Raw genomic sequence first — 13,844 nt, forward strand, 5'->3', positions numbered from 1 at the left:
ATGAAAAAAAGAGAGAATTATAAGGAGATCTCACCTCCCCGAGGTGTTAGGTTCCTTCATGATCCATCCTTTGGGTAGAGCAGGACGAGTGGGGGGGGTTGGAGATTCCTGTTCTGGCTCAGCTCTTGTCAGGAGGGGGTGAAAACCAGGGGTCCTGGTTCCCTCATCCCCTCTGGGTCCTAGGCACCTTCAGGGCTCAGCCTCCTTTGGAAGCAGGGAAGTACTTGAGTTTTCTTGCCTTCCCTGGCCTTGTGTGTGTCTTTTGTGTTTAATTTTTTTTTGAGGGAAAAAGGCTTAACACAGGAAGAAAAGGAGCAGGGCTCTGGCAGTTTGAGCGACTGGATTTATTCTTTGGAGGGAGGTGAATTTTTTCCTTGGTCGGGCCCGGGGGGCTGTTTCGACAACAGACCGTCATTTTCTCCTTGCGTTGGCAGGGGCTATTATTAGGGCTAATCACCCCGGCATGCTGCCTCCCATGCAGCAAAGCAAAATTTGTTGCAGTTTAAGACGGGCTCACCTCGATTCGACCGTGTTGTGCCAGGAATGCTTCTCAGGAGGGGCTGGGACCTCCGTGGGACCTCAGGGGAGGCGGCAGGATCTCGAACTCAAATGGGCTGGTTCTGGAGGCCCGGGGGGGGGGGGGGGTCATCAGAGTCTGCAACCATTTTGTTTGCACATGCTGGGAGTCAGGCTGCCGTTGCAGAGCCTCGTACCACGCAGGTTCCTACAGAACAAGACCCTGCTGGTGGCCGGGGAAGGGAGGAAACGCAGGGGGATGCAGACCTGGACCCTTCTTCGGATCCAGAAGCTTTTTCAGTGGATTTTGTTCTTCTGCTTCATAAGGCCTATTTGACCAGGAAGGGAGCAGGGACCAAGAGGCCTTTGCCCAGGACATCTCGGACGGCTAATAAGCCTAGGGATCGGAGGCATGCAGAGTCCAGGCTCCTACACGCCATTGTTCCAGTGCCCCTCAGGAGAGGGGGCAGAGTCGATACTCCATGTACCCAAAAAGGAGGAGACTTTTTGACCCATTCTCAATCTGCGGAAGGTCAATGCTGCCTTCTGGGTGTCACAGTTTCGGGTAGAGACGTTGCGCACGGTGATATTGGCAGTGCGCAAAGGGGAGTTTCTGGCATCATTGGACTTGACAGAAGCCCATCTCCATTTCCCCATTTGGGCAGAATACCGGAGGTTCCTGAGGTTCATGATCCTGGGGGAGCATTTCCAATTTCGTGCCCTTCCCTTTGGTTTGGCAACAGTGCCGCGCATGTTCACAAAGGTGATGGTGATAGTGACGGCTGCACTCAAGAAGGAAGGTATCCTGGTGCTCCTGTACCTGGACAGTTGGCTAGTATGGGTGAAGACAGAAGTGGAGTGTTGGCGCTCAGTCCAGCAGGTCCTGCAGCTCTTGGATTCGTTGGGTTGGGTGACAAATATGGCAGAGTCAATTGAAGCCAGCCCAGTTTTTGGAATATCTGGGGACGAGCTTCGATACCCGGATAGAGAAGGTGTTTCTGACTACGGAGAGCGTAATCAAGTTGCAGAGTCTGGTCCTTCGGCTGCTGCGTCTGTTGGTTCCCAGGGTCTGGGATTATTTACAGGTATTGGCTTTCATGGTTTCTATGCTGGAATTAGTTCCATGGGCTTTTGCTTACATGTGCCCGCTGCAGAGGGCTCTGTTATCTCGTTGGAATCTGCTTTCTGAGGAATTTCAGCTTCCTATGCCATTGCTGGAGGATGCCAAGTCCATTCTCTTGTAGCGGCTGTCTCGGCACAATCTGGAGAAAGGGATGGATCTGGTAGTGCCTGATTGGGTGATGGTGATCACGGATGCTAGCCTTTCTGGTTGGGGGGTGATTTTGTCAAGGAAAATCGGCCCAGGGTCAGTGGTTGTCAGAGGAGGCTACCTGGTCCATCAGTCGGCTGGAAACCAGGGCAGAGCGCAAAGCCTTACTGGCGTTTCTCTCACTCATTCAAGACAAGGTGGTGTGCATGTTCTTGGACAATGCTACAGTGGCGTACATCAACCAGCAGGGCGGAACGAAGAGTCGTCTAGTATCACTGAAGGTGCAACAACTATTTGTTTGGATGGGGAAACGTGGTAAGAATAGCTGCTTCCAGTGTGGCCGGAGTGGACAACGTGCAGGCGGACTTCCTCAGCAGACAGCATCTGGATCCGGGGGAGTGAGAATTGGTGGAAGCCTTCGCCTTTATTCAGGCCAGGTGGGGCAGACCAGCGGTGGACCTCATGGCAACTCCTGGAAATGCGAAGATAGATTGTTTTTTCAGTCGCAGAAGGGAGGTAGGATCAGAGGGCATCGATGCTCTTGGTCAGCCGTGGTTGACACATCTGCTGTTGTATGTGTTCCACCATAGTCTTTCATAGGTGGAGCATTGAGCTTCATCCAGGCAAGATGATTCTGGTGGCACCAGAGTGGCCGTGCCAGCCGTGGTTTGGGGACCACTTTGTATAGTGGTGGATGGTCCTGGTCACTTGGCCCATCTGTCAGGGTTGTTGCGGCAGGTACCGGTATGTTCAGATCAGGAGGATCGCTTCTGTCTAGCGGCTTGGCTTTTGAGAGGTGATGTCTCCAGTTGGAAGAGTTATTCAGAGCCTGTGATTGCGACTTTGCTTCAGACAAGGAGGCTTTCCACGTCGTTGGCTTATGTCCGAGTGTGGAGGGTGCAAACACCACAATTCAAACGGAACAAAGTGTAGCCTTTGGAGGTGGATGTTCCACAGGTTCTGGCTTTTTTGCAAAGAGGCTAGGCTAAGGGTTTGGCCTATAATTCCGTTCGGGTTCAGGAGGCAGCTTTAGGGACCCTTTGAGGTAGGATTCAAGGAAGACCTTTGGCAGCTTATCTGGATGTGATGTTTCCTCAAGGGGGCAAAACATCTGCGTCCTCTGGTCCAGAAGATTTGTCCAACATGGAATTTGAATGTGGTTCTTCATGTGCTGTGTGATCCTCCCTTTGAATCAATTAGAAGCGCTTTCTTAAAGGATTTAACCCTGAAGGCTGTTTTCCTGGTGGCTATCTTTTCAGCTAGAAGGATTTCTGAGCTGCAGGCATTGTCGTCGTGTAGGGACCCTTTCCTGCTTTTTTCGGAGGAGGAGGTTTGTTTGTGTGGTTCCTTCCTTTTTGCCTTGGGTAGTTTCCTCCTTTCAATGTAACCAGGTGATCGAGTTACCGGCTTTTCCGAATTTGTCTGTGGAGGCTCCTATGACGAGGGAGCTTCATTTACTGGAAGTGCAACAAATTATTTTGAGTTATCTTAAGGTGACAAATGCCTTTTGGAGATCTGTATGAGGGAGTATAGATGTGCAAGACAGGGTGTGAGCCAGAGAGAGAGAGAAGGGGGGGGGGGGGGGAGAGCCTGTGTGAGAGCCAGAGAAAGAAGGGGGGGGGGGAAGCCTGTGTGTGAGCCAGAGAGAGAAGGGGGGGGGGGGGGGAGGAAGAGAGCCTGTTTGAGTAGGTATGTGTGTTTGAGAGAGGAACAGAGGTAGCCTGTGACAGGCTGTTTGAGAGAGGGGTCAAGCTCTGGGGCTGGAGTGCTGGGGGTTGGATATAAAGTGGAAGAGTGTTGAGCCTGGAGGAGGAGGGGAGAGAGAGTTGGGGGAGTTGAGGCCTGATAAGGCAGAGTAAAAGGGATCTGCCTAGGGGATTTGGGGGAGAGGGTGGAAGGGACAATGTACTGCCTAGGGAATTCTGCTCAAAATATTTAAAACTCTGCATCTTTGAGTAAATCTTTTCTGTACTACATTTTACAGTAATTACTCAAGGACTGTGATGTATATTTTGTTATTTTGACTAATAAAGTGTGCAGAATTTAAAATTTGTGTATACAGAATTTCCCCAGGAGTTTGTGTTTGCTTACTAAAGCACATGATTCAAAAGGCATTTCCTACTCTAGAGACAAAGCCTCACCACTTTTGGTTACCTTTTTATGATATTTTATTTGTTAGGTCCTTAAAATATGAATACAAATTACTGTGTAAAAAGGCTTAAAAGTCTTTGGACGTAAAAAGTGGCTACAGAAGTTGTAGCAGCTGTTCTTGGGCTACATTTAGTGCTGCTGCTTCTCCACCACCACAGTTTTTTATTTATTTTTTTTTATTTTTACAGTTTTGTACAGGTACAGAGAATCAGTACCAGGAGAGCCTTGAACACTTAAATGGCAGTATTTCACCCTGCTGGTATCCTGACTCTCTGCTGCTGTAGTGTTAGCCCAGGTTAATAAAATACTCAGCTGGAGACGGGTTGTAAAATTTAATTATTTATTTAACAGACTTATAAACCATCTCCCCGATTTTAATTAAATTGCCCGAGGCAGTATACAAGACAGGCATAATAAAAATACGTGAAATAGAACTGTGCAATTTTATAATACACCGTAATCTGATTTTAATCTATCTTTCCTCTGCTTGACCACCCAATAAAATCTCATATCTGTAAGAATAGCCATGCTTTCATTGTTTTGCAGAATGTCCAGTAATTTTGCTCCATGCTAACCTCTGCCAGGAGAGAATTCCACCACATTGGGGAGGGTATTTGGAAAAGCTCTTGTTCTTAACCGGGTATGCCTTCCATCCCTAAAGCTGGGTACCACCAGCATTGCCCCTGGACTTAGATTGCAATGGTCGAGTAGGCACATAATGCCAATGCAATTTCTTCTGTAACTGCTCTGGTCCATTTCCTCTCAATACCTGAAAAGTCAATATTCAAATCTTAAACCGAGTGCGCTTATTTATAGGCAACCAATGTAGTTTTAAACAAAAGCAGCCTGTTTGCTCACTAACTGGCCCACCGTATTTTGAGCTACCTGAAGCCTACTAATAAGTCTATCCAGAAGGCCCACATAAAAAAAAAAAAAAAGGGCTTCAGGGGCGATTCGGGAAACTACAGATCAGTGAGCCTGACTTCAGTGCCAGGAAAATTAGTGGAAAGTGTTCTAAATATCAAAATCACAGAACATATAGAAAGACATGGTTTAATGGAACAAAGTCAGCATGGCTTTACCCAAGGCAAGTCTTGCCTCACAAATCTGCTTCACTTTTTTTGAAGGAGTTAATAAACATGTGGATAAAGGTGAACCGGTAGATATAGTATACTTGGATTTTCAGAAGGCATTTGACAAAGTTCCTTATGAGAGGCTTCTAGGAAAAGTAAAAAGTCATGGGATAGGTGGTGATGTCCTTTTGTGGATTACAAACTGGCTAAAAGACAGGAAACAGAGAGTAGGATTAAATGGACAATTTTCTCAGTGGAAGGGAGTGGGCAGTGGAGTGCCTCAGGGATCTGTATTAGACCCTTACTTTTCAATATATTTATAAATGATCTGGAAAGAAATATGACGAGTGAGGTAATCAAATTTGCAGATGATACAAAATTGTTCAGAGTAGTTAAATCACAAGCGGATTGTGATAAATTGCAGGAAGACCTTGTGAGACTGGAAAATTGTGCATCCAAATGGCAGATGAAATTTAATGTGGATAAGTGCAAAGTGATGCATATAGGGAAAAATAACCCTTGCTGTAGTTACATGGTTTGTTTCCATATTAGGAGCTAACACCCAGGAAAGAGATCTAGGCCTCATAGTGGATAATACATTGAAATCTTCAGCTCAGTGTACTGCGGCAGTCAAAAAAGCAAACAGAATGTTAGGAATTATTAAGAAGGGAATGGTGAATAAAACGGAAAATGTCATAATGCCTCTGTATCGCTCCATGGTGAGACCGCACAGGGGTAAAATGGCGACTGGCAAAAACACCCAAACTCAATACCCAACTATACCCGGGTATTTTGCTCCAGTTTTAATTTTTTATTATTATCTCTATACTAAATCCAGTTCTATAAATACGGACAAGTTACAACACGCTCTGTTAAGTTTATATAAAGATCTTTGTTACCGTAAAGTCTTGGCACATGTTTAATGATAGAATTTTTTATCTATTCCTAATAGTAATATTTGTGCCTTATTGTAAACCGTTATGATGGTACCCAACTGAATGACGGTATAGAAAAGTCTTAAAATAAAATAAAATAAAATAATAAAATAAACAATTCTGGTTGCCACGCCTCAAAAAATATAGTTGTGCTGGAGAAGGTTCAGAGAAGGGTGACCAAAATGATAAAGGGGATGGAACAGCTCCCCTATGAGGAGAGACTAAAGAGGTTAGGGCTGTTCAGCTTGGAGAAGAGATGGCTGAGAGGGGAAATGATAAAGGTGTTTAAAATCATGAGGTCTAGAACGGGTAGATATGAATCAGTTATTTACTCTCTCAGATAATAGAAGGACTAGGGGGCACTCCATGAAGTTAGCATGTCGCACATTTAAAACTAATCTGAGAAAAAATTATTTTTCACTCAAAGCACAATTAGACTCTGGAATTTGTTGTCAGGGAATGTGGTTAGTGCAGTTAGTGTGGCTGGGTTTAAAAAAGGTTTGGAGAAGTCCATTACTTGCTATTAATCAAGTTGACTTAGAAAATAGCCACTGCTATTACTAGTAGAATAGACTTAGTTTTTGGGTTCTTGCCAGGTACTTATAGCCTGGATTGGCCACTGTTGGAAACAGGTTGCTGGGCTTGATGGACCCTTGGTCTGACCCACTATGGCAACTTCTTATGTTCTTATAAAGGCCTTGCACAGTCAGACTTGAATCACTTTCTTAAACATAGCTGTTTGTAATAGTGGGCGAAGTCTCTTTACCATCTTCAGCCAGTAGTATATTCCACAGAGTATCTGTGATATGTGGGATTCCGTTAACTTCGAATTTATCTTAACCCCTACATCTTGTATCTCTCCCACCAGTCACCTTATCAAAACCAATTGTCATAGTTGCTGTTTGAAAATCCTTGTTAATTCCACCTATTCCCAAAAGCTCTTCGTCTTAACATTTTGTTTCAATCGACTCTGCAAAAGCTACTTTGACACAGTTTTCCTATTTAGATTCCAATTCAGCTACATCCCCTACCCTGTTCTTACTTAATGTAACCAAGATGTAACCAATGGTTTTAAAAAGATGTTAATTAGGAGAGAAGATAATGGTGATCCCTGTGGCACCCCACCTTTCATCAAAACTGCAGTAGAGTAAGTTTTGGGGGTTTTTTTGATTTTTATTTTATTTAGAGGTTTTTGTATACTGTTCCAAGTGAAATTCCACTAGTTTACCACAGTTCATGACATTAAAATTCATAATTATTAGAGAACACAGTACATCAATAACATACACCATTATTAGTTACTGGGCAATGGATAGAGAATTAGGGTGATAGCTTGGGAGGGTTTTAGGGGAAGAGAAGGGTATGTACGGGTGAAAATGGGAAGAGTTAGGGTGAGAAAGTAATCATTCAATCAGTTTGTGTTGCGTTGTATGCATTTTGGAACAGCCATGTTTTCAGGTCTTGTTTTGAATTTCTTCTTGTCAGTCGTGGTTCTTAGTTCCTCCGGCATGGTGTTCCAAAGTTGAGGACCTGCTATAGATATTGTACTTTCTCTTGTTTGTAACAGGTGAGAGGTTTGTAATGTAGGGATCGAGAAGAGACCTTTTATTTTGTGATGTCAGTGTTCGTTGGGGTTTGAGTTGTTCCAAGCAGATCCTTATTTAGGTTAATGATATTGTATATGATCATTCATGTTTTATATTGGATTCTAGACTGAGTTGGTAGCCAGGTAAGTACTTTCCATGTAGGAATAATGTGATCTTATTTCCTGGCTCCAGATAAGTCTTGCAGCTGCATTTTGCAGAAGTTGTAGTATTTTTATGAGCTGAGCAGGGAGTTGCAATAGTCAAGGTTCGACAGGAGTAACCAGTAAGAAAAAGGAGGTAATAATCCCCTTGTACAGGTCCTTGGTGAGGCCCTTATTGCATTCAGTTCTGGAGACCATATCTCAAAAGGGATAGAGACAGGATAGATATAAAACATTCAATAAATACTATTAACAGTTAAAAGAACAATGCATAATTCTAAAACAATGCTAAAATTATCACAAAACAAATATAAAATAAGTGCTAAGATCAATTAAACGCAACACCATCTTAATCTTAATCGATTATCTAAAACATTATAGTATCCTAGATTGCAACATAGCATTAAAATACAAATTAGAGTTTGTGGAATGTCTTGGAAGACTATTATAGTTCCTGTTGAGTTGTTTCTTCTACGAGATGAGGTATCCTGTTTGACAGAAGAACCCCCTAAACAGTCTTTCGTCTCTGTTGTTCAGATATCGTTTTAATCCCTCTGAGCTCCCTCGCTGCACCCTCGTCGTTTCTTTGGTGCTCCCTCATTGCTCCAATGAGCAGTCAATAGTTTGGTAGGATGTATAGGTTGAACCGATCAGCCAAGTGGCTGCTGCCGAATTGGTTATTGCTGGGGGGAGTTGGCAGGCCTGGTTGAAGCAGGCTGATGGTGGGATTTGTGGCCAAGTGGTTAGGTCTGTCTTTTGGGGGGAGCCAGAATACTGGGCAGTAGCGGTCGAGCAGCAGTAGGTCTCAGGTGTGGGGTGTGCCGGCGTGCTAGAGCTAGTGTGCAGAAATGCCTGTAAGCTCCATCTGCAAGGACTTTAAAAGTCCTACCCTGCAAAAAAGAGGTTAGCCAATCCAAAACCACATCTGATAACCTCAGCATAGCATTTCTCTTCAGCAGAATGTTATATTTCACCAAATCAAAAGCTGAAGATACATCCAGCATAATCAGCAGTACCTCCTGGCCCCCATCTAAGTAGTGGGATATACCATCACATACAGAAACTAAAATCATTTCTGTACTATGACCCTTCTAAATCCTTCCTGATTAGGGTCTAGTACCCCCATCTTTACCAAGTATGAAGTTAAATGTAATGTAACTGCTTTTTCCATCAGTTTGGCCAAGAATGGTATATTGGATCCTGGTCTATACCTGGCACACTAGTATCATCCAAGCAAGCAATTTTCAAAATTGGAATGGTTATCCCATTTACTAAAACAGGTGGCATTATACTCTGTAATAAGGACCCATTAACTATTTTCAACAAAAACATAAGTTCATCTGGTAGATTCTTTACCAATTGTGCTCGTCAAGGATCTAAATCACAATATTTCGCTCACACTGATTTCAACAATTGTTTAAATTCAAATAGTGACAGTACTGAAAATCAACATCTTTCTTCAATCCTCACCCTCCATACTATATTATCTTACCCACCTGAATTATATCCCCAACCCCTAGCCTTCCCATTTACACTTGCAAGTCTGCACTCAACAATTCTACTTTGGAAAAGAAAAAACAAATCTGCAAATTCCTGACAGTTTGGGACCTTACTAATAACTATTTCCACTTCTTGAAAAATCTCCCTAGATCTATTTTCTGCTTCGCCAAATATTTCAGCGTAATGTTTCTTCTTTTCCCTATCAGTTTTTTTTTAATACAAATTTGCTTTAATGCGCCATTGTTTTTTTAATTTCAGGGGCTCTAAATTTCACGCAGTTCCTCTCTAGTCATCTCACTTTCCGTTTTTGATCTCGTAAATCTTCTGTATACCAACCCAAATTGTTATTCCAAAAATACTTTTTTTTAATTGGGTCAATTTGATCAAGAGTATCCACTGCTGATTGATTCCACTTCATTGCGGTCGGCTCTCCCTGTTCCTCCTCAACTAAACATAATTTGTCCAATAAAATTTCCAGAAATTTATCCTCAGTTTTTCCTCTTATTAATTTATAACTCTCCCCATTCATTTTATCCTGAGTGTATCCTGGCTTGGGACCTCCAGCTCTCCTAACATGACTCGGTGCTCGGACCGGGGCACCACCCTATATCCTTGAGCCTGCTTCTTATCTGGGTACGTGTCCATTGATAACGTTTAAGGTGAGGCCTTTGTTCCCCTCCATACCCTGGGGCTGTTCTTGCAATTAATGATTCTGATCCAGTAAACCCTGCCCACAAGAGAATTCCCAGATTAGAGGTAGGGAGGGAACTGCTTGCAGTTATTTGATTTATTTCTAGTTTACTGAAAGAGCATGGCTCTCTTCTCTGCCCACCAGATTACTGCTCTGAGCTGATATCCAGTGGCTAGATAAATAGCTTTGTTAAGAGCGGCTCTGTAGAGAGCAGCATCCTACATAGAAAAAATACGGAAACTAGGGGTATATGAGAGATGAATGGGGAGAAGTAAGAGCAAAAGCCTTTCAAGACAGAATAAACACACAAAATATGTAAAGCAATAACTAAGGAATTTTTTTCAGTTATCTAATCTTTTTTTTTTTTTTTTCCCCCAGGAAAGACTCCAGCACCACAATGCTCAGCAATTATGAGGTAATCCCTTGCATTTCTGGGTCACTCTTGTCTTTTATCCATTTCTTTATTTTTTGGCACTTTCTCTTCATGTGATCTGAGGCAGGGGCAGGGGCATGATTGTATGATTTGTATTCTTATTGGCATGTAGGTATAATCTGACTTTGAACCGAACACTTACTCTCATTTGGGTTCTTCTCTTAGTGAAATTATTTTGAAGAAGCGCATGCTGAGCATTGTATTGTTAACTGTGGAAAAACTCATATCCTCCTCATCTGACCCAGGACTGGCCTGGAATCCCCCCCCCCCCCAACTGGCGACAGTGTGGGAGTGGAATCTCCGTGCACTGCTCCAGTTCTCCTGGCTGCTGTTTCCCTTAATTGCAAGGCCCTCCAGATCCCCTGCTGAGTCAGCCACTGGGCCCCAGGATCAAGTGGTCCTGCACCCAGGCTCAGATTTTGTTCTCCTTATGCACAAGACGTTCCTGGCCAAGAAGAGTGTAGGGCTAAGTGATCTGCAGGCCCTCAGGTTTGTACTGCTCCAAAGGCACCACAGACCTCTTCAACTAGCAATGGTAACATGGAATAGACTTAGTTTTTGGGTACTTGCCAGGTTCTTATGGCCTGGATTGGCCACTGTTGGAAACAGGATGCTGGGCTTGATGGACCCTTGGTCTGACCCAGTATGGCATTTTCTTATGTTCTTAGGGGGTCAGGTGACCACCTTCACTATCTGAGCCTGGATCATCCAGAAGATCCTGATGGTTCAGGTGACTGATCTGGATGACCCGGATGTTGATCCTGGGGACCCTGCGGACCCCGATCAGGGGGTAGATAAAGACATGGCGGCTCCAGAGGAGGCTCCAGTAGCAGAAGGAGATGAATCCCCCATATGGTGCAACTATTCTGTAAAGAAGAACTGAAGCCGCTTATTCCCCATGTTCTGCAGGAGCTGGGGATTAAAATGGTCCAGGAGGAGTCAGACAATGAGGGGGTGGACCCGGTCTTGGATGGTCTCCGGGATTCTCCTACGACTTTTCTGCTCCTGAAGAAGGTCAAGAAACTGGTAAGCCGGGAGTGGGATCTCCCGGAGGTCGGCGTGAAGGTGGTCAGGGCTATGGCAAAGTTGTATCCTCTGAGGAAGTTCTTCAGCTGTTGGAGTTGCCCAAGGTGGATGCTTCAGTGCCGGCAGTCACCAAGAAGAGTATCCCAGTGGCGGGGTCGTCTGCTTTAAAGGACATGCAGGATCATAAGCTGATCATCTATCTGAAGCAGATGTCAGAGGTCTCTGCTTTGAGTCTGTGAGCAGTGATCTGTAGTAGCCACATGCAAAGTGTGTGTTTGTGCTGGGTCCAGAAGACTCAGGAGAAATTTTCATCCACGACTGGGGCTGAAAGCCAGGCAGCCCAGATGGAGGCTGGAATTATGTATGTAGAGGATGCTGTTTACGACTTGATCCAGACAGGCCAGGAGTATGGTTGCAGCAGTCTCAGCTTGACGCTTGTTATGGCTGCGGAACTGGTTGGCTGACGTGGTCCAAGCCTTACCTCTGTAATCTTTCTTTCAAGGGAAAATTGCTGTTTGGGGGTGGACTTGGGAGCAGTTGATCAAGGTTCTGGGAGAGTCAAAGAGCTTTCCCTGTACGTACTCGGATCAGTCCAGACCGTCCGTTGAGCCTCCTGTCCAGCAGATGGAGACAGACTAAAACTGAAAGGATATCCTATATCAGGACAGAGCCTACCCTGCAGCCCCTCAGTATTTGTCTGTCTCCAGCAGATGCATCAGCTCAACCTGTGGTTCCCTGATCTTGGCTAGTTAGCCCTTTTCCCTGTTGGGTACTTTTCTCTTCTCTCTCTCTCTCTATCAGGAGACAGTCCTGTCTTAGAGAATAGCCACTGCCATTAGCAATGGTAACATGGAATAGACTTAGTTTTTGGGTACTTGCCAGGTTCTTATGGCCTGGATTGGCCACTGTTGGAAACAGGATGCTGGGCTTGATGGACCCTTGGTCTGACCCAGTATGGCATGTTCTTATGTTCTTATGTTCCTGGCTCTTGCGGGGCTTAGGGGGGCTTGGCCCCTTGTGTTTGGCATAGCCTAAGCCCTATTTTCCCGGTGATCCTATTGTGGGGTGAAACTGGTGGTCCAGTCACTCCCCCCTTACCTGGCTGCTTTTTGCTCAGGGACGTTTCTTTCCTAACACTGTCTTAGGGAGGTGCTTTCCCCTGTCTCTCAGTTACTGAAGTAAAAAAAAAAAAATCCACAAGCCGGTCTGTTTTTTATTTCTTCTACCGGCAGCCAAGGTATTGTGTACAAAGGAGTGTGCAGGGTTTGTTCCTCTGCCTCCGCTCTTCCCAGCAGCAAAGTTTTTGAAATCAACTGGTTTTTTTTCTGCAGATTGCGGCTCCTTTTGACAGAGTATGCTGCGATCCCACTGCTGCATTGCTTGTGGTGAGCCCTCGACGCGCCTCTGTTCTTCATGTTTGCCTTGTGAGGAAGGTCCCTCCTCGGCAGCACTAACAAAACAAACCCGGGGTCGCGCTTCTAACCGCATGGCAAGGCCGTTCCCGGGTCGGCAAACTGCGGGAACGGCGGCCATTTTGGGGGTTTCAGCAGCTCCCGATTTGGGGCTGCTCGGTGCTGAGAAGTCAATTCTTTTGGAGTCTCTCCCCGATTTGAGCCCCGTGCGGCCCCCAGGACGTGGTCCCTGACCCCCCTCCCCCCCCTTCCGACAAGGCTAGGCCACGTTTTTCATCGGAATTTGTGCTTCTCATGTACAAATCCTACCTGGCCAGCTTGCAGGAGGAGGAGGACCTTTCACCAGGTCCCCTGCCGGTCAAACTCCTGCGGCTAGCCCCTCCGCTCGCTCCTACAACTCAGGAGGTGCAGGGGTCTGTCCGGGTGGTGCCGGGGGTCCCTCCTCTCCCTGATCCTCCAACTCCCCTAGTCACTCTGGATACGGATCCAGGTATGGATTTGGCGGGGACGCTCCCCCCTCTGGAAGGGGATGATCCTCGGGTTCTCCATATGTTTCAGAGGGAGGAATTGGAACCCCTCATTCCCTTTGTACTTCAGGAGTTAGGGATTGAGGGGCCCCCGGCGGATACTCTAACGGCCACACTGCCAGCGCACATGGACCCGGCCCTGGCAGGACTCAGGGCTCCAGCTTGTGCTTTTCCCTTCCATCCTATGCACAAGTTGCTGCTCCTCTGGGAATGGGAAGCTCCCGAAGTGGGGCTCCGCGTCGGAAGAGCTATGGACAAGCTTTATCTCCTCCCAGAAGACTGCCTGGAAATGCTGAAAATTCCCTCAGTGGGTTCTTCCGTCTCCGCTGTTACCAAGCACACCACTATACCAGTGGTGGGAGCTACGGCCTTGAAGGATGTACAGGATCGTAAGCTCGAATTCCATCTTAAGTGTATCTTAGAGGTTGTGGTCTTGGGAGTTTGGGCGACTATCGGCAGCAGTCTCATGCAGCGGGCAAGCCTTAGGTGGGTTCAACAATTGCTCGGCACCCAGGACCTCCCGTCTGCAGAGGCGGAGCAGGCTGAACGGTTGGAAGGCGCCA

At 45.7% G+C, this 13,844-nt stretch overlaps 1 protein-coding gene across 12 annotated transcripts in view; it reads left to right on the forward strand.

The window, feature by feature from the left end:
* CRCP (CGRP receptor component) overlaps window positions 1-13,844 on the forward strand; it is a 69,446-nt gene that overhangs the window by 2,001 nt on the left and 53,601 nt on the right. For 8 of the 12 annotated variants that reach the window (XM_029612912.1, XM_029612917.1, XM_029612921.1 and 5 more), the window contains exon 2: window positions 10,262-10,298. The exons of 3 other annotated variants lie outside the window; for them this stretch is intronic. In XM_029612912.1, coding sequence (XP_029468772.1) covers window positions 10,262-10,298 — 37 coding nt within the window. Of the gene's footprint in view, window positions 1-9,738; window positions 9,826-10,261; window positions 10,299-13,844 lie in introns of those variants that run through there. One more of the 12 variants, XM_029612915.1, reaches the window with a different exon arrangement.

This window comes from Rhinatrema bivittatum, chromosome 8 (assembly GCF_901001135.1).
Source record: "Rhinatrema bivittatum chromosome 8, aRhiBiv1.1, whole genome shotgun sequence".
Lineage (NCBI taxonomy): Eukaryota > Metazoa > Chordata > Amphibia > Gymnophiona > Rhinatrematidae > Rhinatrema > Rhinatrema bivittatum.